At 34.6% G+C, this 24,272-nt stretch overlaps 2 protein-coding genes across 5 annotated transcripts in view; one reads left to right on the forward strand and one right to left on the reverse strand.

Moving 5' to 3' along the window:
• Window positions 1–3,947: 3,947 nt before the first annotated feature.
• Window positions 3,948–5,916, reverse strand: rln3b (relaxin 3b). The gene is given in 2 exon segments (XM_059349550.1): window positions 3,948–4,455; window positions 5,676–5,916. Coding segments are annotated over 2 exon segments (480 nt in total). The 5' UTR covers window positions 5,875–5,916; the 3' UTR covers window positions 3,948–4,174.
• A 3,119-nt stretch (window positions 5,917–9,035) lies between these two features.
• Window positions 9,036–24,272, forward strand: part of rfx1b (regulatory factor X, 1b (influences HLA class II expression)) — a 28,480-nt gene continuing 13,243 nt past the window's right edge. The window contains exons 1-7 of one of the 4 annotated variants that reach the window (XM_059345016.1): window positions 9,036–9,157; window positions 11,104–11,477; window positions 18,065–18,162; window positions 18,272–18,361; window positions 20,720–20,793; window positions 21,463–21,754; window positions 23,285–23,466. In XM_059345016.1, the coding sequence (XP_059200999.1) occupies window positions 11,132–11,477; window positions 18,065–18,162; window positions 18,272–18,361; window positions 20,720–20,793; window positions 21,463–21,754; window positions 23,285–23,466 (1,082 nt within the window). In that variant the 5' untranslated portion in view covers window positions 9,036–9,157; window positions 11,104–11,131. Of the gene's footprint in view, window positions 9,166–9,301; window positions 9,341–11,103; window positions 11,478–18,064; window positions 18,163–18,271; window positions 18,362–20,719; window positions 20,794–21,462; window positions 21,755–23,284; window positions 23,467–24,272 lie in introns of those variants that run through there. The other 3 variants (XM_059345084.1, XM_059345156.1, XM_059345218.1) reach the window with 3 other exon arrangements.

Consider the following 24,272-nt stretch of genomic DNA (forward strand, 5'->3'; position numbering starts at 1 on the left):
GATCATGTTCGGCTTCCGTACTGCATAAACTGCGCTGCAGGTTAATGCGAGGACAGTTAAATCACTTCGCTTTCCGCTTTAGACAGCCTGTAAACACTATATATTCCAGTGTTTTGTGTTTTCTTAAGTTTACGTTTAATTATTCAGATTCATTGCATATTCAACCCATAAGAACCCATGGTGACACGTTTGTAACAAACACTTTAAATGTTGAAGAATCTCCCATATCGTCACAATGTTAAAATAATCGCCTCAGTAATTTTTTTTTTTTTTTTTAAAACATATGTTTATTGCACATTTTGTTAATTTACAAACGGTGAACAACATAGAACAAGAAGGCACATACAAGAAAAAAATAATAACAATAATGATAGCAATAATTATGATAAAAAATAAATAAATAAATAAAAATAAATAAATAACTGGGGAAAGAAAGAGAGAGAGAGAAAAAAAAAGGGGGGGGGGGGGCTTTATAACCACAAAATAAATAAATGAAAAAATAAGTAAATAAATATATACATACTTATATCTATACACACACACAGATACATATACATGTCTCAGTAATTTTTTGTCAATTTTTTTTTTTTTTTTTTTTGTTGTTGCCTAAATCATTTTATTTTACCCCTTTAAGATCATCACTTCTTTGACAGTTTGCCACATTCATAGGCATCAGATAAGAACCCAGCAGAGAAGAGCTAGAGGGAGATTGTTTAGTTATCAGTTTAGTTTATCAGTGTTTTATTGTTGACACTAATATTGGTAACACTTTACTCTAAGGTGTCTACATAAGAGTGACATGAGCGTGTCATAAACATGACGTGGGATGTGTCATGAACATTAATGACACTTTGAAGTACATACATGAAGTAATCATCTACTCATGGTAAAATCTCCTCCATCCTCAGTTGATCAGATCATGTGATTTTACCCCTTTAAGATAATGGCCTATGTCAAGTGAGTGACTTAAGCAGATTTATTATGCCTAAATCAAAATAAAATGTGACTTAGGCAATTTTTTTAACATGCCTGGCAACAATGGCATGAACATTAATGACACTTTGAAGTAACATTAATGCTCATGATACTTGTCATGTCATGTTTCTGACAGGCTTGTGTGACTCTTATGTAGACACCTTCAAAATAAAGTGTTACCATATCTTGCTTAAGTCACAAAGGGATGTTCAAAAAAATGCCTATGTCATTTATTTCTCTTAAGTTACATCATTTACACACAGTGTTATTACTATGCCAATAGCCATCCTTTGGTACATCCTTTTTGAGTGAAATGATCAATAAATGTCACATGTTACACTTTTGGTGAAGTTTTTTGTGTTTCCTGCAAAATTTTAAAAAATGATTTAGGCAATAATTTTAACAGGGTGACGATATTCAGCTTTATGCTTCACCTTAACTCATTAAGTCCCTTAGCGAGACTGTGTGACTGTGACAAGAAGTGACTTTTTTATTTCAAAAAGCTTTTTTTTGTTACTAGGCTAAGTTTAAACCCATTTAACAATTCTAATCCGTTAATGTCCTGTATTGCATTTAACCTGTTTTGACCATATTTCCTGAATAAATTAATATAAAACAAGTAATAAAAATATTGCCGTGACGTATACATCACATCAGGCTTTTAACCTAAGAATCAAAAACCTGATGTGACGTCTTTGTCACAATAACAAAAATGGTAATAGTCCACTCAAGTATTTTCACTGTTTAAATTATTTTGAATTAATATATGCTCTGCTGTTCAATTTAAAGTACATTTGACCAAATATAAACAAACAATAACCCAATCCTATCCTGTCACAATTTTGATATATGTTGTAGAGATGCAAAGAAAAAGGTAAATTTGTGTTTCTGTAAGCAGAAAATGTGTCTAGTTTATTTATTTTAAAATAAGAAATATCATAAACATAAATACCATAAACGCCCAATGTAACGTATATGTCACATCACAGATCTTTGACATTTAGGGCTAGAATTAAAACAGAAAAAACATCATAAATGTGTTCTATGTGGTCCTCTTGGTCTGTGGTATATCCCCCATAATTTTCCTTTCAGGATAACTGGGTCTGGGTTCTTATGGGTTAAAATCTATGAACAGACATGTTATTTGGATAGTTTTGTGTTGTGTTTCCTTTTTGTCCACCAGATGGTGTCAGCATCCTAAAACATTTGTTACTGTGTAAGTGATTTGTATGAACTGCTACAGGGCGTGGACCAAATATCATTTACCCTGAGGAGACTTGGGCTGTTCAGTCAGTTTTTGAATATTTTTCATTCTGCCACTTTACTTATGTTTACCATGCCACGTTGGTATCATTTTTTATCATTATTTATTTGTATCTAATATATAAAATGTTGTCTTTCCAAACAGAATCACGCTCAATTAAGAAGTTTTAATGTTGCAAATGTGAACACAGGTTGCAAATATAACATATAAGCGATAAAATTAGGATAATATCTACACTGTAAAAAAGAAACTGTTGTTTTTACGGTAAAAAACCGGCAGCTGTGGTTGCCAGAACTTTACCGTAATAAATATGGTGCAACTTTTTGTTATATTACAGTAAAATTATATTAGCACTGGTGGTTTCACGCTAACGGTTGCCATTATATTCCATATTTTACCATAAAAAATAAAGTTTTTCCATCAAAAGAAATTGTGCTTTGCCATATAATTGACAAGGAAATACTTTATGAATGCTGCATAAATTAAATATTTTATCATAAAATATTACAGTATATTTTTGTTATATGATCTTTAGTACATTTAACAGTGAGAAAAAGTATTTTTACAAAAAATAAATGCAAAAATGACAGTGATGTTTGTATATATATTACAGTACATTTTTGTAACAAACACAGTGCCACAGTATTTTACAGTGGAGTAATGTATTTTTCAAAAACATAAAAAACTGTAGAAAAAAAAGAAATACTGTTTTGGCTGATATATGCATTTACGGTGTTTCATTGTTACTGAAACTGAATTAACCCATTTATCATTTTACGGTCTTTTACTGTCATGGTTTAGCAGTTTTTCACCATAAAATCTACAGACATTTTTTACAGTGTAGTTCTATATTTTTATTCTAGATATGTTTGCCATTATCTCCGGTTTTACTTATTATTATCAAACAAAAACGGACAAGTAGTTTCAATTCAGGACTTTCAAGGGAAGTTGATGGCAGGGCCCGACACTGCTTCGTTTTTAAGTTTTGACATCATGAAGAAATGATGCTCCTCTGTGTTTGTGGACTCAGTGCAAGATTACAACAAGCACTATCATTTTTATTTTTTATTTTTTATTTTTTATTTTTTATTTTTTATTTTTTATTTTTTATTTTTTATTTTTTATTTTTTATTTTTTTTTTATTTTTTTGGCCCACCACCACCCCCCCCCCACTTTTGGAGGACAACTTTATTTTTATTTACATAACAAAAAAAGGTCAAACAACCTGAACAGAAAATCAGGTAAATAATTTAAAAAATAAAAATAAAGAGTTGATATTTACAACACCAGTTGTTGTTTACGTTGATTTCTGACAGTAGGTATGAGGAGGGTTATACTATCATTTTTATTTATGTTACAGTCAGTTTTGATGATAATATGTCTCAGTATGAGTGTGATAATTAATATCTTACAGAAAGATGAGCAAATTCCAATGAACACTTTGAAATAATCAAAGTCCAACATTATAGTCTTACAGAGGCAGTATGCTGCAGGTCTATTAAACTGAATCTATTGATGTTGAAGTATGCTGGTAAAATCACAGAGATTTGCTATAATTCAGTGAATATGAGGCCCCCTGTGATGAGTCACCACCACTTCCTTTAGTGTTGAAATACTTGACAATTCTGTGTTTCTGAAACAACAACAACGCTTCAGAAAAGTGGAAGTGTTCCAACGGCATACATTTTAGTATTTTGTAAGAGGAAAAGAGACTCTCATACCAACAACATAAAGCTTTATTAAACATCTTTTTAGAACATGATAATCATAGTAAACACATTTTGAGAACACATTTACATTCCTGTATCAATAGTTAACACATGGACGATTGAGTTTAATGGGATGTGGTATTCTAAGTGTGAAGAAATAAAGGAATCAAATAGGAAAAGAGTAGAGCTTTGCATGAGTAACAAGACAAGATGTAAGACACAAGGTTCAGCACAGAGAGCTGATTTCACTCTTGCTGCAGCCCCATTTGCAGCAGGCGTTGGACAACCCGACCACGACGTCCCGTCCTTTTCTGTCTACGCTCCGTAGAGCCTCCAGCACCTCCTCTGAGATCGGTGAGCGAGCTGAGCGGCTGAATCCAGGCACCACAGACGCCTTGTTCAGTGTTTGATCCCTCCATGCTTGGGACTCTGCAGGGTCCTGCTCACTGGTGAGTGGAGGGATGGAGTTGGTGTTCCATGGGTCAAAGGCCTCTTCCCCAATAAGAGCTGATAAAAACCAAGGGTAAGAATGCTTAATAGGCTAAAGGCTATAAATGATGCAACATGGTCTCACAGAAATACATGGCATAGCCACGGATTTCGCTTAACTCAAAATCCGTGGAATAGCCACGGAATCGCTCAAATTTCTGTGAAACTGACACGGATTTAGCTACAATGCAAGGTTTTTATTTTTATTTAACCTTGACTTAACCAGGGAATATCCCATTGAGATTAAGAACCTCTTTTTCAAGGGAGCCCTGGCCAAGAGGCAGCAAACACAGAATACAGTTACATATTTACATAACATACAGACCTTAAACACATCATGAGAAACTAGTGCATGTTATGGAATTGGCCTCAATAACTCTTAGTTTGGATTTAAAAGTGCTCAAAGTAACAAATTCAGTTAATTTCCATTCTTTCTGTAGCATATTCCAGCATAAGGTGCAGAGTTAATGACATAGTCATATCCCGTGGCTATTCCAACATACAAAGTGATTATGTACATTCACTGAGTGAATATTTAGAAAATAAAACATATATTTCTCGCTAGAAATGTGATCAAAATCCATTTTTATGCAGAAACAAAGTCAAAATATTAATTTTTTCACTAAAAATGAGAGAACTGTCCGCCATGTTTTTTGTTCTGACCGCTGGAACCTTGAAAGTCACGTGACTTGGAACAAACCAATAGGAACAAATATCCATGGAATAGCCACGGGATATGACTGGCATTAACTTGCATTGTAGCCAAATCCGTGTCAGTTAACTCAAAATCCGTGGAATAGCCACGGAATCGCTCAAATTTCCGTGAAACTGACACGGATTTCGCTACAATGCAAGATAATCATATTTTTCTGGTGAGATCTTCACCACAAAGTGATTATGTACATTCACTGAGTGAATATTTAGAAAATAAAACATATATTTCTCGCTAGAAATGTGATCAAAATCCATTTTTATGCAGAAACAAAGTCAAAATATTAATTTTTAAACTGTCCGCCATGTTTTTTGTTCTGACCGCCGGGACCTTGAAAGTCACGTGACTTGGAACAAACCAATAGGAACAAATATCCATGGAATAGCCACGGGATATGATGTCATTAACTTGCATTGTAGCCAAATCCGTGTCAGTTTCACGGAAATTTTAGTGATTCCGTGGCTATTCCACGGATTTCTGTGAGACCAGGTTCAAATGATGACACATCACAACAAAATCAACTTGCATCAGTGGTTTCTTATCCCCTTACCTGAGTCTCCCAGGCTTCTCCTCCAGCGAGAACCACCGCAGGTAAAGATGACGGCTCGTATGAACTCTCTGCCACACAGTTTCACCCCGTAGAAAGACGGATGGCCATCATTGGACTGCACCCGGTCTACCAGCGCCACCAACAAGCCCAGGGTCAAGACTGCTGCCTTCCACATGGTGAGAGTGAAAAGATGCTGTAGGCGTCTCAAAGGCTTCTTGTGCTTTGTGTTTTTTGTGGACAGCTCGTACCTTATATAGGCCTCAGCATCTGAAAGAAGGACCTCGACTCACCTTCGCTCATCTTCATGCATGCCCAAAGATAAGACCGGAGACCTTTAGGGGCAACAATGCACATTGAGAAATAATGAAATGGTGATAAAGTAGCAAAGGATGCCACAGGTGATGTCAAGAGAGCTCTTGGCTATCTAATCACCTGCAACCTTTCGCTGGCCTTTCCGTCCCTTACACCGGTTGTGTTGTGTTGTGTGTCACCACACAATCTCCGCCTCGCTATCTGCTCTGGTGTGCATTGGATGGAGATCACTATCCATTTACGTCAACGATAACTGGGTGCTAAACACTGTAAAAAATGTTTGTAGAAATTACAGTAAAATACTGTCAAATAGCATCAGAAATAGGGTGTAAAATAAAAAATTGCATATCACCGTAGTAGACACTTAATTACCGTAAATCAAGGAATAGTGCAAAACTTAAATTGTAAAAATATATGTAATAAAAACATATATGTAAAATTAATTGGGAAATACCATAATCTCAAAAAGACACAATTACCCTAACAATAACAGGATTATTCAGTCTAAATTACTAATTTTTGCTGATATTTATATTAAAATTTAAAGTAGAAAACCCACTTGCTGTATTTTTTACGGTGAAATTCTGGCAACCACAGCTGCCGGTATTTTACCGTAAATTAAACAGATTTTTTTTTACAGTGAACATTGAACACACACATCCAGTGGCGTCAGGTACACTGTAAAAAAAAATCAGTTTAATTCACGGTAAAATATCAGCAGCTGTGGTTGCCAGAACATCACCGTAAAGAATACAGTGAGCGTATGTAAATGTAAATATCAGCAAAAACTGTAATTTATACCGAATAATCTCATTACTTTTAGGATAATTGTGTCATCGTGGTATTTCTCCATTAACTTTACATGAAAAATTTATATTTTTACAGCAAAACTGTGTGATTTCTACAATTTATGGCGGTAGAATTTAAAGTTTTTTACTATTCTTTGATTTACAGTAATTAAAAGTATCTACTACGGTGATGTACAATGTTTAATTTTACGACCTATTTCTGATGCAATTTGACAGTTTTTTACTGTTATTTCCACAAACATTTTTTACAGTGTAGTTACAATGGGCCTCGCCTTATTGTAACGAACCCTAGTGCATGCTAGTTACGAGTTATAAAGCACACACACTATAGCATTTTTTACAAACAATATGTTGATTTGAGATTATATAAATATATAAATAATTTAATATTTATATTTATTTTACTAATTTTATTTTTTATTTTTTTTAGAATTTATGTAGAATAAGCATATCATTTGTTATAGTTTGCTACTGACTATTATATAGAAAACAAAAAATAAAAATGAACGCCCCAGTAAAACCACACTGCCTTCACTGTTTATATTCACGCCCCTGCACACAAACACACACTAGAGATGAATTTATACTACAGTGACTCAAATCACTTGTCGTACAATGTTGTTGTTGTACAATATTAATTATTTATAGCATAATCATAATCAGAAATACTTTTTGATCCCCAGGGGGAAATTGCTTTTGTTACAGTTGCTGCTGTATATGGAATAGACATAGAAATAAGTTGGTATGTAAATAAAATATATATTTTTAAAAAAGAGTACTATACTAAATCTACAATCACAATATAAAAATACAAATGCAACAAGTCTTATTTAAACAGAGATTTTTGCAAATATAAATATGGAATATTGAATACATTTGAAGTAAAAATATATATGTACAAATATGCATACATAAGCCTATAGAGGGAGCAGAGATGAGTCATGGGAGCAATCTTATGTGAAGTGAATGAAATGACATTTCTTCATTTTCCATCTATCTGCTTGACATTCTAAGCAATCATGGAGGTGGTGCCAAGTTATTAGTATCTAGGTGTTTACCTGGATAATAAGTTGGACTGGTCCCTAAACACAGACGCTCTCTACAAAAAGGGGCGGAGCCTCTTTTTCTTCTTAAGGCTCAGATCTCTGGACATGTGTAGTGATGCTGCAGATGTTTTATCAGTCTGTGGTGGTAGTGTGTTGTTTTATGCTGCAGTCTGCTGGGGAGGCAGCATCACACACAGAGATGATCAGACTGGTCTACAGAGCTGGTTCTGGTCTACAGAGCTGGTTCTGGTCTACAGAGCTGGTTCTGGTCTAAAGAGCTGGTTCTGGCCATCCTGAAATACCAGATCATCTGCTACACAAAACCTTTATGGACCAAAAAACCAGCAGTGGACGGCTCCTCTCTCTCTGTTGCAGGACGGAGAGATTCAAAAGATTCTTCTCTCCTACAGCCAGTTTCTCCGAGACTAACTGAATTTCCCCTTGGGGATAAATAAAGTAATTTAGATTTTTTTTTTGATTGATTAAAAGTTGCTGTCTACCAATGATCAGAGACTTGACGTTGGACAACAACATTTTTTTTTTTTCTATTGTTGTTTTTATTTATGCTACCTCGGTATTTTATTCTATTGTATTTTATTGTACTTGAATACCGGACTGCTGTGACAACCGAATTTCCCTTCGGGGATGAATAAAGTAATCTATCCATCCATCTATCTATCTATCTATCTATCTATCTATCTATCTATCTATCTATCTATCTATCTATCTATCAACAACACAATTACCCAGCAATCCTCATTTCATATCTGTAAATGAAGAAAAACATTTAAGGTTATTTAATTGAATATTTTATGAAACTTTCTTAATAGTTTGTGTAGAATAAGCATATCATTTGTTATAAATTGCTACTGACTATTTAACAGAGTAAAACTATTTACACCCCTGAACTACAGAGAGATTCATTCGTACAACACTTGTTGTACAATATTATATTTTCCATCTGCTTTACAGTTTGAGCAATCAAAGAAGTAACATTAAAAGTGGCCGTTTGACGTTTGCCTGTGGTGAAAGTGACTGACAGGCACTGTCTTCCAATTAACGATCGATTATTTCACCGACGCAGCGACCGCCTCCCGAATCAGCCAATCAGCGTTTAGTGCAGGGCGGGGCTATGACGAGAGGGTAGCAACAGTTGCCCCGGTGAAGGCAAAGCGCCATAGTCACGGTAGTCGTGGCGACAAGAACCAAGCAACGGGAGTCAACAACAACAATCTAAATCTAAAGAAACAACTTCACCGACTAAAGAGGACAATACTGGGATAAACTAGAGGTGAAAAAGTAAAATATTTGAGAATTATCATCTATTTTTCTGTTATTATTGATGTGTGCTGCCTGTCTGTCCAGCCGTCAGCGGGAACGTGAAGCAGCTCGAGCCTGTCTGTATAAACTGGTTGTCGCGCGGACACCGTTGTTATGGCGATGTCAGATCTGTGATAAGAGCACAAGATGGCGGGTGTGTTGCTGTGCCAATCCTACTTTTTTGGGGCTCATTTGTGAGATTGTTCAGGGCTTTTTAAGTGCTACAGTGTCTATTACGATGATATTATAATGAGACGTGTTTGGTCGCGTGGTGATGGGTTATTATAAACTATCACAACACGAGCAGCGCGAGCTGTTAGCTCCCTGAAACGTCACAACTTAGCGCGAGCTGTTAGCTCCCTGTGACGTCACAACTCAACGTGAGCTGCTAGCAGGGGAAGCTACCACTCTCTGCCTTCTCAACTCACTTCTTCCAAGCAAAGCAAAGCTCTGCAGAAACATTAGTGGCAGAAAAAAAAAATGGATCATGCAACTCAAACGCTGTGTTATGAGCTGTGAAACGCTATGCTGTGAATTTAGTATGTTATGCATAATCTTTTTGTGACTTTGAAAAAGTTTTTGGTGTGACATTGAATTCGGCAAGTCACTGCCGGATGATCATCTGATTGTCTTGTTTGCCGTGTTGGTTTACAGGAGTGGCTTATCTTCCACTGGGATGGCCTAAAGTTATGACTGACAGGCTGTTCTGTGATTAATAATAACTGTTAAAATAATTGCCTAGCTCATTTTTTCCCAAGTTTTGCAGGAAACACAAAAAACTTCCACCAAAAGTGTAACATATGAAATTTATTGATCATTTCACTCAAAAAGGATGTAACAAAGGATGGCTGTTGGCATAGTAATAACACTGTTTGTGTAAATTATGTAACTTAAGAGAAATAAATGACTTTTTTGAACATGCCTTTGTGACTTAAGCAAGATATGGTAACACTTTATTTTGAAGGTGTCTACATAAGAGTCACACAAGCCTGTCAGAAACATGACATGACAAGTATCATGAGCATTAATGTTACTTCAAAGTGTCATTAATGTTCATGACACATCCCATGTCATGTTTATGACACGCTCATGTCACTCTTATGTAGACACCTTCAAAATAAAGTGTTACCATATCTTGCTTAAGTCACAAAGGCATGTTCAAAAAATTGCCTAAGTCACATTTTATTTTGACTTAGGCATAATAAATCCGCTTAAGTCACTCACTTGACATAGGCCATTATCTTAAAGGGGTAAAATCACATGATGTGATCAACTGAGGACGTAGGAGATTTTACCATAGGTGAGACAATATGAGATAATATTCTCATGGTAATAGCTTGGATTTTCTTTTTTTATTTTCTTTTTGTTAGTCATTTAGTTCAGTTTGATGGACAGATTGATTTAAATCTTTATTGCGCCCATGTACATTTTTAATGTATTTATAAAGATCATAAACAAACAAGCCAAGAAAAGAATAGTGCAGAAGGAAAAAAGTCAATTATAATTGCATGTTCAAAAAGGAGTGTAAACTCATCCAACCCCACAGCCTTTTCATTAAACTTAAACTAATAAGTCAGCATAAGCTTCCTTATTAAATTACAAGTTAGGAGTTTAGTTTTGAACCACCCTAGTCACGGCCAATGAACCTTGTCTTTGACATTTAAATAATTGCTTTATGAATGGTGGTTAAGGTCTCATACTGGTGTAATACTGGGCCAAACAGGAAAAGCTCCAGACTACTGTTAGTCTCAGACAAAAGCCCTACTTCCTGCTCTGGTTCATGTTCCACGTGCACACACACGTGTGCACACACTCTGATGACAGAGAGGTGAAATAGCACGGCAACAGATGTGTTAGTATGTATGTTAGCAGCACTTTCATTAATGAGCGTTGTCTCTTTTTCTTTTTTATCCACAGAACTAGTGCCTCAAAGCCTTCGGTTGCCATGGCAACTCCCGGATACTCGGAGGACCTTCAGCCTCAGCAGGCCAACGCAGTAACCATAGCAACACCCGCTGCCACCACACCCTCCTCCGCAAAAACGGCACACTTCCTGTCCGAGATTCAACCTCCGACCTCTGGAACCATTGCAGCAGCTAACCAATCAGCCGCCGCCTCAAAAGCGAGACAGGATGCACTTTGTTCTCAAGCCCCGCCCACCAGCCAGAGCCAGAAAGTGGTTCTGGCTTCACCCACGCAGCACTATGTGGCCCCAGAAATCCAGCACTCTGCAGTCCAGAAAAGTAATGGTCAGAGCAATTCACCCCAGTACATCATAGTGACTGTTACAGGTAAGAGACATGACACACACCTGCATAATACATCCTGGGAACACATACTGTGAACACACATACACTACCGGTCAAAAGTTTTAGAACACCCCAATTTTTCCAGTTTTTTATTGAAATTCAAGCAGTTCAAGTCAAATGAACAGCTTGAAAGGGTCCAAAGGTAAGTGGTGAACTGCCAGAGGTAAATAAAAAAAGGTAAGCTTAACCAAAACTGGAAAATAATGTACATTTCAGAATTATACAAGTAGGCCTTTTTCAGGGAACAAGAAATGGGTTAACAACTTAACTCTATGGAGTCTTGGGCTATTTTGTCCATTTTTGAATTCTTTTCATGTCTTTGTAAGTCATTTTGTGTCTTTTTTTGGTCATTTTTTTGTCTTTTTTTAGTCCTTTAGTCCAACATCAAATGTGATTTTGAACCAGTAGTGTACATACAACACATACAGCACAGCAGGAGGACATGATGTGGCTTTGGTTTGTCCATGTACACTACTGGTCAAAAGTTTTAGAACACACCAACTTTTCTAGAATTTAATTGAAAATGATGCAGTTTAATGTCTCAGGGTACTCTGAAATTAATGCACATTTGCAACATTTAAAATTCTTTATTGAGCATGATAGTGTTTTGAAAGTAAAAAAAGATTCAAAATCACATTTTATGTTGGACTAAAGGACTAAAAAAAGACACAAAATGACAAAAAAAAGACACAAAATGACTTACAAAGACATGAAAAGACACAAAATGACTAAAAAAAGACACAAAATGACCAAAAAAAAGACACAAAATGACCAAAAAAAGACACCAAAAGACACAAAATGACACAAAAAGACTTACAAAGACATGAAAAGAATTCAAAAATGGACAAAATAGCCCAAGACTCCATAGAGTTAAGTTGTTAACCCATTTCTTGTTCCCTGAAAAAGGCCTACTTGTATAATTCTGAAATGTACATTATTTTCCAGTTTTGGTTCAGCTTACCTTTTTTTATTTACCTCTGGCAGTTCACCACTTACCTTTGGACCCTTTCAAGCTGTTCATTTGACTTGAACTGCTTGAATTTCAATAAAAAACTGGAAAAATTGAGATGTAAACAATTGGTCCTCTAATTAATCAACATAAAACTAATTGTCAACAACTTTAATAAAAGTAATTTATCAAGAAAAAAACAAATATTTGCTAGTTCAGGCTTTTCAAATGTAAAGGTTTACTTCTGATTGACATACAGTACATCATTGTCAATTATTTTTAGGTTTTGGGCTAATCAAAATTAGATGATGTCACTGTGGGTTCTTGAAAAGAGAATGTTCACTGTTTCCATTTACCTCAAATCAAAAATGTAAAATAATCAGTTAACACAAGTTGTAGAAAAAAGTGCTCCCCATTAGTCACTTAGACACAAAAAGGTGTGGAAGTAGAATAGGGTTGGGTAATATTTTGCTAGTATATTGACATCATTATGTGAGAATAGATATGCTGTTAGATTTTTAATACATGCTGGTTTTAAAGGCTGTATTACAAGTTAATTCTATATTACTTGACCTAGGTTATCATCTTAAATGTCTTTCAAAAAGTGCACAGCAATTTTCTCACTGTATCCCAAGGCTTGATTTAGCTTGTTGAGCAACATTTTCACAGCAGGACCTAAAATGTATTAAAAAATAATTGTTGTGTACTGTGGAGCTAATCATCAATATATAGCATAGAAACATGTTCGAGTGATATCCACAGACATCTTAATACAATAATATCTTAATACATTCAGATAACATTCTGCATATAATGGTTATAATGATTATGTCTGTTAGGTTACAGGTTTTCAGCCCTACATGGTTTCATGCTATCTTTAAAATAGTCTGATTAAATGGCTAGAATGAAGATAAGTAGAGATCAAAGTCTGATGTAGTTTGCCTGTCTTGTTGGGTCGTGCATACATTATGAGGACAAAATAAGCTGATGGACTTGGTTGCTAGGCTGCATAGTCCCAAACGTGGGAGCAACGATAGCTGATGGATAGAACCTGACTTCACTTGCACTCTGCTGCTTTTGCTGCTGTAGAGTCGATGGTATAGTGATGTTTTCTTCTAGTTCTATTTCATCAACAGGGCAACTTTGTGTTTCATATTTTTATTGATGTGTATACAAAAAAAAACAGAGGGACATACCTACATCAGGGTACATTGGTGTCGACATTAAACATGTTGTACACATCCTTAGATTTAAATTGTATGATTTTAAGAACAGTCACACAAAACGAAACCAAATAGACTATACAGTATTTAGATATTTAGACATAGTCTGTATAAAATGAATAAACTGACCACATAAACATAACAGATAAAATACATTAATAATAATAAAAGAGAGAGGGGAAAGAGGAGGAAGTAAAAATAATAATAATAATAATAATATGTATATACATATATATATATATATATATATATATATATATATATATATATACACATATATATATACATACATATTAACAGGGCAACTTTAAGTGTGCAAGGCAGTTTTTATGGTAGGTAATCTAATGTGTGTCCACAAGGCTTCGGCTTTAAAAATAATTTAGACCATTTTGTATGTAAATGTATCCTGAATAAATAAACAAATGCTCAGACGTAAAGAAATCTGTTACGTTTGAAACATTTTTTTGTTACCTAGTGGAAATGAGAGAGAATTGACCCTAACACCAGTGTCTATCTCTGTGTTTATTTTAGGGCCGTCTATTCGCAGACATTTTTGCCTGCTAGTATCAAGTATCACTGTGCACTCTCACCCACAGTCAGACTCTCAGACTTGCAGCTTATCTCATGAAGTCGGTCTTCTAAGTTAACTGAATTAGTCGGCTTATGAAAACCTGGCAGACCCTCATATCTTTGGACTGCAGTTATTGAAATTCTGAATCAACATCCATGATAGTGTTTTGAAAGTAAAAAAAAGATTCAAAATCACATTTTAATGTATGACTAAAGGCCTAAAAAAAGACACAAAATGACCCAAAAAAGACCCAAAATGACAAAAAAAAGACGCCAATAAATTACTTAAAAAAGACACAAAATGACCAAAGAAGATACAAAAAGACACAAAAAGACACAAAATGACTTACAAAGACATGAAAAGAATTCAAAAATGGACAAAATAGCCCAAGACTCCATAGAGTTAAGTTGTTAACCCATTTCTTGTTCCCTGAAAAAGGCCTACTTGTATATTCTGAAATGTACATTATTTTCCAGTTTTGGTTAAGCTTACCTTTTTTTATTTACCTCTGGCAGTTCACCACTTACCTTTGGACCCTTTCAAGCTGTTCATTTGACTTGAACTGCTTGAATTTCAATAAAAAACTGGAAAAATTGGGGTGTTCTAAAACTTTTGACCGGTAGTGTATATATTATCAGTGTAAATATGCACATATTCATGTATTTAAGCGTTTGGGCCCAATGGCACCACAAGACCGACTCGAAAGTTGTAATTGCACCATTTGACCACCACAAAAATTGATTTGCATCAAACCCCAGAGCTCTTCCTTCCTGGGGGCCTGGTAGCCTACAGGTGCAACTCAATACATTAGAATATCATAGAAAAGTTCATTAATGTCAGTAATTCAATTAAAAAAGTGGAAATAACACATTATACAGATCCATTACACACTTCATTTATTTCATTTCTTCTAATTATGGTGATTATGGCTTACATTTAATGAAGACCTACAATTCAGTGTCTCAAAAACATTTGAATATTACAAAAAAGACAAATTTTAAAAAGTATTTTTTAATATGTAAATGTTGGTCCATCTATATGACTCAATACTTGGTTGGGGCTATTTGACTTGAACTACTGGAAATGGACTTTTCCATAAATATTTATTAAATAAAATAAATATTCTAATTTATTGAGATGCACCTGTATAATGATAAGTATAAGTATTTATAAATTAAGTGTTTATTGCTCTTGAATTGTGTTATGGGAGGCAAGGAAAGTTTATTTATATAGCACAATTCGGACACAGGGACATTCAAAGTGCTTTACAGGGGCAAGATTAAAATACATAAAACACATTAGAAGACATTTAAAAGCGAATAAAAAAAAAGAAAAAAAAAAGTGAATGAATAAAAATTACAGGTTGAAATGGAAACAGAAAAGTCTTCAGACTTGATTTAAAAGAGCTGAGAGTTGCAGCAGACCTCAAGTTCTCTGGGAGTTTGTTCCAGAGATTTGGTGCATAAAAACTAAACGCTGCTTCTCGTTTGAGGGTTGTTTGGTCTCAGGTGTGAAGGGACATTTAGTTCTTATCTATATTATTTTCCATCACTTATCATAATGCAAAATGTGAAACTTGGCCCCAAGTACAATGACGTGTGTGTTTACCAAGGTTATAATAGTTTTGGATTTTTCATTAGTTTTAGTTTTAATTTCGTTATGAATTTTTGTTTTCAAATTCAGTTAGTTTTAGTTAGTTTTAAGAGTGAGTTTTCTAGTTTTAGTTTAGTTTTTATTTTTTGAAAATGCTTAGTTTTAGTTTAGTTTTTATTAGTTTTAGTGTTAGTTTTAGTTTTGTTGTAATGGGCTATGTGTTGGGTGCCAGATTCAAAGAGGTCATAATAAATTTTGCCTTTATTTCCTTTGGTTTATCATCTCAGCCCCAATAAGGTTATTAACTGTTTTGTATTTTGGTTCTAGTGTAAACATCCCAGTCTCAGTAAACATATTCACCATGTGTTGCATGTTCAAATAGAAACACTGAATTATGAATGAAAAAAGTTGACAAAAACGAAAACTAAGGACATTTTCACTCTAATTTTAGTTAGTTTTAGTTAGTTTTGTAACCACACAATACAGTTTCAGTTAGTTATCGTTTTTTTTAAAAACTCTAGTTTTTATTTTTATTTCAGTTAACTAAAATGTTTTTTCAATTCTAGTTTTCGTTATTTCGTTAGTTTTCGTTAACTATAATAACCTTGATGTTTACAGCGGTTCACCTAGGCTGAAGTAAAAGCAGCACAGTGACAACACAAATCAGTTTAAGTAAAATGTTTTCTCACCTGAAGGATACAAGGAAGTGAATATTAGCCTCTCCTCCACCTACCCTCCACCCTCCACCCTCCACCCTCCATCCTCCATCCTCCATCCCTCGTGTATCTCTCAGTTCCTCTCTCATCTGATCTGCATGTTTACAAGATGGAGTGATTTCTCTCTCCATCTGGGAGATTAGCTGTCCAAGGCTGTCCTTCTGCATGCAACATATAAGGATGAAAGCAAAGCAGAGTGGGACAGACTCACTCTTTCACCTCCCCACTGTCACTCTCCTCTTAGCTGAAACAAAAAAAACATTGTTTCAACATGTTCTGTGGTGGCTGTTATTACGATTTGGAAGCAGTATGTCGTGAGTACTGAACTTCTGAAATGCACTAAAGCTACGCACGACACTTTGCTATGTTATTAATATTATTACTATTAGTGTTATTATATATACTGTTGCTGCCATCACTATTATTACTATATACTGTAATATACTACTATTATTATTATTGGTATACCGGCCTTATTTATTATTATTATTATTATTTATTATTATTATTATTATTATTACTATTATTATTATATATTATATATCATATTATTTTACTTAAAATTACTTTATTTATATTTTTCATTTTATTTTTATATTGTTTATTATCTATTATTACATATTCTATTATATATATTATATTATATACTGTACTATTATTGTTATTATATGTACTGTTGCTGCCATTACTATTATTACTATATATTGTAATATACTACTATTATTATTATTGTTATACCGGCCTTACTTATTATTATCATTATTATTACTATTATTATTATATATTATATATCATATTATTTTACTTAAAATTGCTTTATTTATATTTTTCATTTTATTTTTATATTGTTTATTATCTATTATTACATATTATATTATATATATTATATCATATACTGTACTATTATTATTATTATTATATACCGTCTAGTCACTATAGTTATACCGGCCTTATTTATTATTATTATTATTATTTATTATTTATTATTATTATTATTATTATTATTATTATTATTATTATTACTATTATTATTATATATTATATATCATATTATTTTACTTAAAATTACTTTATTTATATTTTTCATTTTATTTTTATATTGTTTATTATCTATTATTACATATTATATTATATATATTATATTATATACTGTACTATTATTATTATTATATACCGTCTAGTCACTATAGCATTGTTGTCATCATATCACCAGTTTAATTATTACCATCATCTTGCTAACCATCATACCAACTGATGTTCTTTTTTTAACTTCTTAAGTGTCCTTGTTCTATTCTGTGTTTTTTTTCTATTGTTGTTTTTATTTATGCTACCTCAGTATTTTATTCTATTGTATTTTATTGTACTTGAATACCGGACTGCTGTGACAACCGAATTTCCCTTCGGGGATGAATAAAGTAATCTATCTATTTATCTATCTTCTGCTGATGGTGGCTGGCTTTTCTGTTGCCTTTTGGTCAATCCTTTAATAAATCCTCTGTCCTCTCTGCCGTCTCTAGAGGGCTCTGTTCACTCCAATGACAGCCTGTCGGACTCCAGCCCTCCTGCCCCTGGTGTTCCTACTCAGGTGGTCCAACCAGTGCAGACCACCCAACAGGTAAGACGCATATATAAACACAAACAACCTTCATTCACCATTTCAACACATACTGTAGGAGGAAGTCAGAACAAAGAGTTCTCTCTGACTCTGGTTTACTCACCTGCAGAGGTCAGTGTTGCAAGCAGTGTTACAGGCAGCCAAGAAGACTCAGACCAGCCACATCAACCAGCTACAGTCTGTACACATTAACCCCGAGGTAAACACATATACAGACATGTCATCTATTCATGTTAGGGGTGTGCCATATCGTATCGTTCACAATAATATCGGTTTATTTCTTTTATGGTTAAAAAAAATGCATATCATGATATTGGCAACATTCGTACTTCTTGATTTAGTGGCGTAAGGCTAACAATTAAAGTTGGGTTTTTTTGTGTATTTATTTTTATTGTTTTCATAACAGAAAAATATATACAAAATATACGTTTTTTGAATGTGCGATAAAGTATGTGGGAGTTATTAGCCCAAACGCACTTTCCTTTATTATAGCGCCACCTAGTGGTGGAAATTCAGGATGACAATAGATTATAAAATTTTTCACCAGGTGTGACTTATATTTAAAGTTTCATGAGTTTTGGGGTATGTTCAGGCAGTGAAATATGCGATCATTTGGGAAGAAGAAAAAAAATAAAAAATAATAATAATAATAATTCGAAATACAATAGGGACCTCGCAGGTCGTTGCCTGCTCGGGCCCTAATTATGTATACAAATTAGAGATAAATGGTGGAGCTACACAGAACAATATGTTTTGGTTTTTTTTGACAGAGTTTTTGACATTAGACAAACAAAACAAGGGTATAACATAAATGGCACAGCAACAGAATAACACTAATTCAGTTTTTAGACATTAAATCAAGAAAAGGTTGCCATATTTTAAAAAAGATATCCTCTTTAGTAGATATGATGTACCTGATTTTCTCCAAGTGTAAAACATCTCCCAGCTCTCTCAACCACATTTCAAATGTAGGAGCCCTTTCAGATTTCCAAAACTGTAGAATTAACTTTCTGGCTAACAGTGTTGAAAGGGAGATAGCTTTAGCTTCATAACTACTTTTTACACTATCTGGATTAGCCGCTCCAAACAACACAGTGAACAGGTTACATGGATGATTAAAGGCCTTGGTGAAGAACTCAAACAAGGATAATTAAAGTTGTTTTAATCACAAAAAGCCACTTACTCTCTGTCGCTAAACACATGCAGCTTTCAAAATACGAGCACAGTGTGTTAACAGAATCCACCACAGAACTTACAAGAAGACTGTCAAAATAAGATGCCTTAGATAAAACATACAAGAACATTTATTCTGCTTTACAAAATGTCATTAAAATATGCCCTCGGAACCCCTAAATCAGGGGTCTCAAACTCAAATTACCTGGGAGCCACTGGAGGCAGTATTAAAATGACCAAAAAAAGACACAAAATGACAGAAAAAAGACACAAAATGACTTGAAAAAACACTAAATTATTTTGAAAAGACACAAAATTACCAAAGAAGACACAAAATTACTAAAAAAGACACAAAATTATTTAAAAAAGACACAAAATTATTAAAAAAGACACAAAATTATATTTTTTTAAAAGACAAAATTATTTTAAGAAAGACATAAAATTACCAAAAAAAGTAAATAAAAGGACCTTCCACACGCAACATGGTAAAGTGCCATTCATATAAAACTCACATTAAACTTTCATATCAAGGTGGGGGCCACAAAATATCGTCACGAGGGCCGCAATTGGCCCGCAGGCCGCGAGTTTGAGACCCATGCCCTAAATGGTTATTTTTATTATTTGCTCATACTCAAGAGTCAAGAGTAAATTTTTTTGTATTTGGAAACTGTTGAGATTTGCACTTCACACTACGTTTTAGATTTTTATTTATTTATACAGACTAAAAAAAAAAAAACATATTTTCTATATCTATTTGAAGTATTTCGTAATATCGTGAAGAATAATCGTTATCGCAAAAATAGCCTGAAATATCGTGATATTCTTTTAGGGCCATATCGCCCAGCCCTATATCATGTATACAATAAATACATTCACCTGAAGTGTAATGGTCATGTGATCATGCTAGTCATGGCTTTGTTCCTCTGCGACACTCAGATAGTGAGAGAGGGAAAGCCTTTAGTGCCCTTCTGACAAAATAAATAATTGATCCATATCCATAATTGATCCATCACTATAGCCTCCCCAGGCTGTCTGAGATGTTCCTGAACACTGAACTCTGCAGGTCATGCTGCACACCTGGATGAGGGAATTTGCTGTTAGGGTTGTTTAGTTTTATCTTTAATATACTCTACTACTTTCTTATATTCCTTGTTGTGTACCTTAAAGCAGGGGTGTCAAACTCTGGCCCGCAGGCCAAATTTGGTCTACTTTTAATCTTGGGTGTGATAAAGAAACGGGTCAAATTTTTCCACCCAAATTCCCTCCACGTTAACACTATAACTTCATAGATTAATAATATGTTAATATTGTGTTAATAATTGAATGTGCTGCCCCCAAGTGGCCACAAAAATACTAATCAATGGATTAAATCTCCTGTCTCCAGGTGGAGCATGTGTACTCTGGCCAGGTGCAGTATGTGGACGGAGGAGGAGACGCAGCGTTCACAACATCCAACATGTGAGTTGGGACGAGGCTGCTGTCTCACACACATATATTATATATTATATATTATATACAGTACAGGCCAAAAGTTTGTTCAAGCAGTTCAAGTCAAATGAACAGCTTGAAAGGGTCCAAAGGTAAGTGGTGAACTGCCAGAGGTAAATAAAAAAAGGTAAGCTTAACCAAAACTGGAAAATAATGTACATTTCAGAATTATACAAGTAGGCCTTTTTCAGGGAACAAGAAATGGGTTAACAACTGAACTCTATGGAGTCTTGGGCTATTTTGTCCATTTTTTTAATTCTTTTCATGTCTTTGTAAGTCATTTTGTGTCTTTTTTTGGTAATTTTGTGTCTTTTGGTGTCTTTTTTGTCATGTTGTGTCTTTTTTTAGTCATTTTGTGTCTTTTGGTGTCTTTTTTGTCATTTTGTGTCTTTTTTTAGTCCTTTAGTCCAACATAAAATGTGATTTTGAATCTTTTTTTTACTTTCAAAACACTATCATGCTCAATAAAGAATTTTAAATGTTGCAAATGTGCATTAATTTCAGAATACACTGAGACATTAAACTGCATCATTTTCAATTAAATTCTGGAAAAGTTGGTGTGTTCTAAAACTTTTGACCAGTAGTGTACATTATATATTATATATTATATATATTATATATTTCTGTGTTCCCGTCTAGTCGACCGGGCAACTACCCTTTCTCCGACTCGCCCCTCTACTCCCAGACTCCTCCCACCTCCTCCTCCTCCTACTACGAGACCACGCCCACCTCTGAGTCGGACATCAGCGGCTCTGTGACCTCGCAGGCGGTTTCCGTGGCAACAGCGGGAGCCAATAGCGGGGGAGCTTCTGCGGGCGGAGGGGGCTACGTCATTCAGGGAGGTTACGTGTTAGGAGGAGGAGCAGCAGCAGGAGGAGGAGGAGGAGCACAGAGTTACTCCAGCCCGAACTCTCGCGCCCCGCCCGCTACTGTGAGTACTCAAGTTACATTACATTACATTACATGTCATTTAGCATTTAGCTTTTGTCCAAAGCGACTTACAATCAAGGTTATAATAGTTTTGGATTTTTCATTAGTTTTAGTTTTAATTTCGTTGTGAATTTTTGTCTTCAAATTCAGTCAGTTTTAGTTAGTTTTTACAGTGAGTTTTCTAGTTTTAGTTTAGTTTTTAGTTTTTGAAAATGCTTAGTTTTAGTTTAGTTTTTATTCGTTTTAGTGTTAGTTTTAGTTTTTTTGTAATGGGCTATGTTTTGGATGCCAGATTGAAAGTGGTCATAATAAATTTTGCCTTTATTTCCTTTGGTTTATCATCTCAGCCCCAATAAGGTTATTAACTGTTTTGTATTTTGGTTCTAGTGTAAACATCCCAGTCTCAGTAAACATATTCACCATGTGTTGCATGTTCAAATAGAAACACTGAATTATGAATGAAAAAAGTTGACAAAAACGAAAACTAAGGACATTTTCACTCTAATTTTAGTTAGTTTTAGTTAGTTTTGTAACCACACAATACAGTTTGAGTTAGTTATCGTTTTTTTTTAAAACTCTAGTTTTTATTTTTATTTCAGTTAACGAAAATGTTTTTTCAATTCTAGTTTTCGTTATTTCGTTAGTTTTAGTTAACTATAATAACCTTGCTTACAATAAGTGCATTCAACCTGATGGTGCTAGACATAGACCATAGGAGTCAAGTAAGTTGAAAGCAAAAAACACATTAAATCAATTAATAAGTCAGCCTATTACCACCTTAAAAACATATCAAGAATTAAAGGGCTTATGTCTCAGCCAGATTTAGAAAAACTTGTCCATGCATTTATCTTTAGTAGACTTGACTACTGTAACAGTGTCCTTGCAGGGCTTCCACCCCAGTTCTGAGGTCTTTACACTGGCTTCCTGTCACTCAAAGAATTGATTTCAAAATATTAATGTTGGTTTATAAAGCCCTAAATGGTCTAGGGCCAAAATATATTACCGATCTGCTGATATTTTATGAGCCGTCCAGAGCCCTGAGGTGGTCTGGGACAGGTCTACTTACAGTCCCCAGAGTTATATATATATATATATATATATATATATATATATTTATATATATATATATATATATATATATATATATATATATATATATATATTAGGACTAAACAAGGAGAAGCAGCGTTTAGTTTTTATGCACCAAATCTCTGGAACAAACTCCCAGAGAACTTGAGGTCTGCTGCAACTCTCAGCTCTTTTAAATCAAGTCTGAAGACTTTTCTGTTTCCATTCTAACCTGTAATTTTTATTCATTCGCTCTTAAATGTTTTATTCATTCACTTTTTTTTTTTTTTAATTCGCTTTTAAACGTCTTCTAATGTGTTTTATGTATTTTAATCTTGCCCCTGTAAAGCACTTTGAATGTCCCTGTGTCCGAATTGTGCTATATAAATAAACTTGCCCTGCCTTGCCTAATGTTTTGGTCATGTGAAAGTTACATTCTGGTGACCTTCCATCCTCCCTGCAGGTGCAGTGGCTGTGTGATAACTACGAGGGGGCGGAGGGGGTGAGTCTACCGCGCTGCACCCTCTACTACCACTACCTGCTGCACTGCCAGGAGCAGAAACTAGAGCCGGTTAACGCTGCGTCCTTCGGAAAACTCATCAGATCTGTCTTCATGGGGCTACGCACACGCAGATTAGGGACCAGGTATAAACACAAACAATACACCGCATACAATCATTTTACATGACAAGTATCTTAGGGCAGCTGTTCTCAACCTTGGGGTCGGGACCCCAATTTCTGGGGGTTGCGAGATGATTTCTGGGGGTCGCCAAATCATTTTGGAAGTCAGCTCTGTCTCCACTGTGTTAAAGTGTTCATGTGTTAATGTGTTTCAGTCTTTTTGGTCGTTTGATGTCTTTATTTGGTCATTTTGTGTCTTTTTTTGGTCATTTTGTGTCTTTTTTTGGTCATTTTGTTTGTTTTTGAGGTCATTTTGTGTCTGTTTTTGGGCCATTTTGTGTCTTTTTTGGTCAATTTGTGTCTTTTTGTGGTCATTTTGTGTCTTTTTTGGTCAATTTATGTCTTTTTTGGTCATTTTGTGTCTTTTTTGGTCATTTTGTGTCTTTTTTTGGGCCATTTTGTGTCTTTTTTGGTCAAATTGTGTCTTTTTGTGGTCATTTTGTGTCTTTTTTGGTCAATTTGTGTCTTTTTGTGGTCATTTTGTGTCTTTTTTTGGTCATTTTGTTTGTTTTTTTGGGCCATTTTGTGTCTTTTTTGGGCCACTTTGTGTCTTTTTTGGTCATTTTGTGTCTTTTTTTGGTCCATTTGTGTCTTTTTGTGGTCATTTTGTGTCTTTTTCTGATAATTTTGTGTCATAAAATATAAAAAATATATATAAATGCACAGACAGAGAGGTGTTTTAGTTGTTGTCTGCTTCATTATTTGTCCAAAATTCGTTTGTATGATCTGAACTGTGCGTGTGAGATTGTGTTCAGTGAGCGGGGGTCGCA

This window comes from Centropristis striata, chromosome 1 (assembly GCF_030273125.1).
Source record: "Centropristis striata isolate RG_2023a ecotype Rhode Island chromosome 1, C.striata_1.0, whole genome shotgun sequence".
NCBI lineage: Eukaryota > Metazoa > Chordata > Actinopteri > Perciformes > Serranidae > Centropristis > Centropristis striata.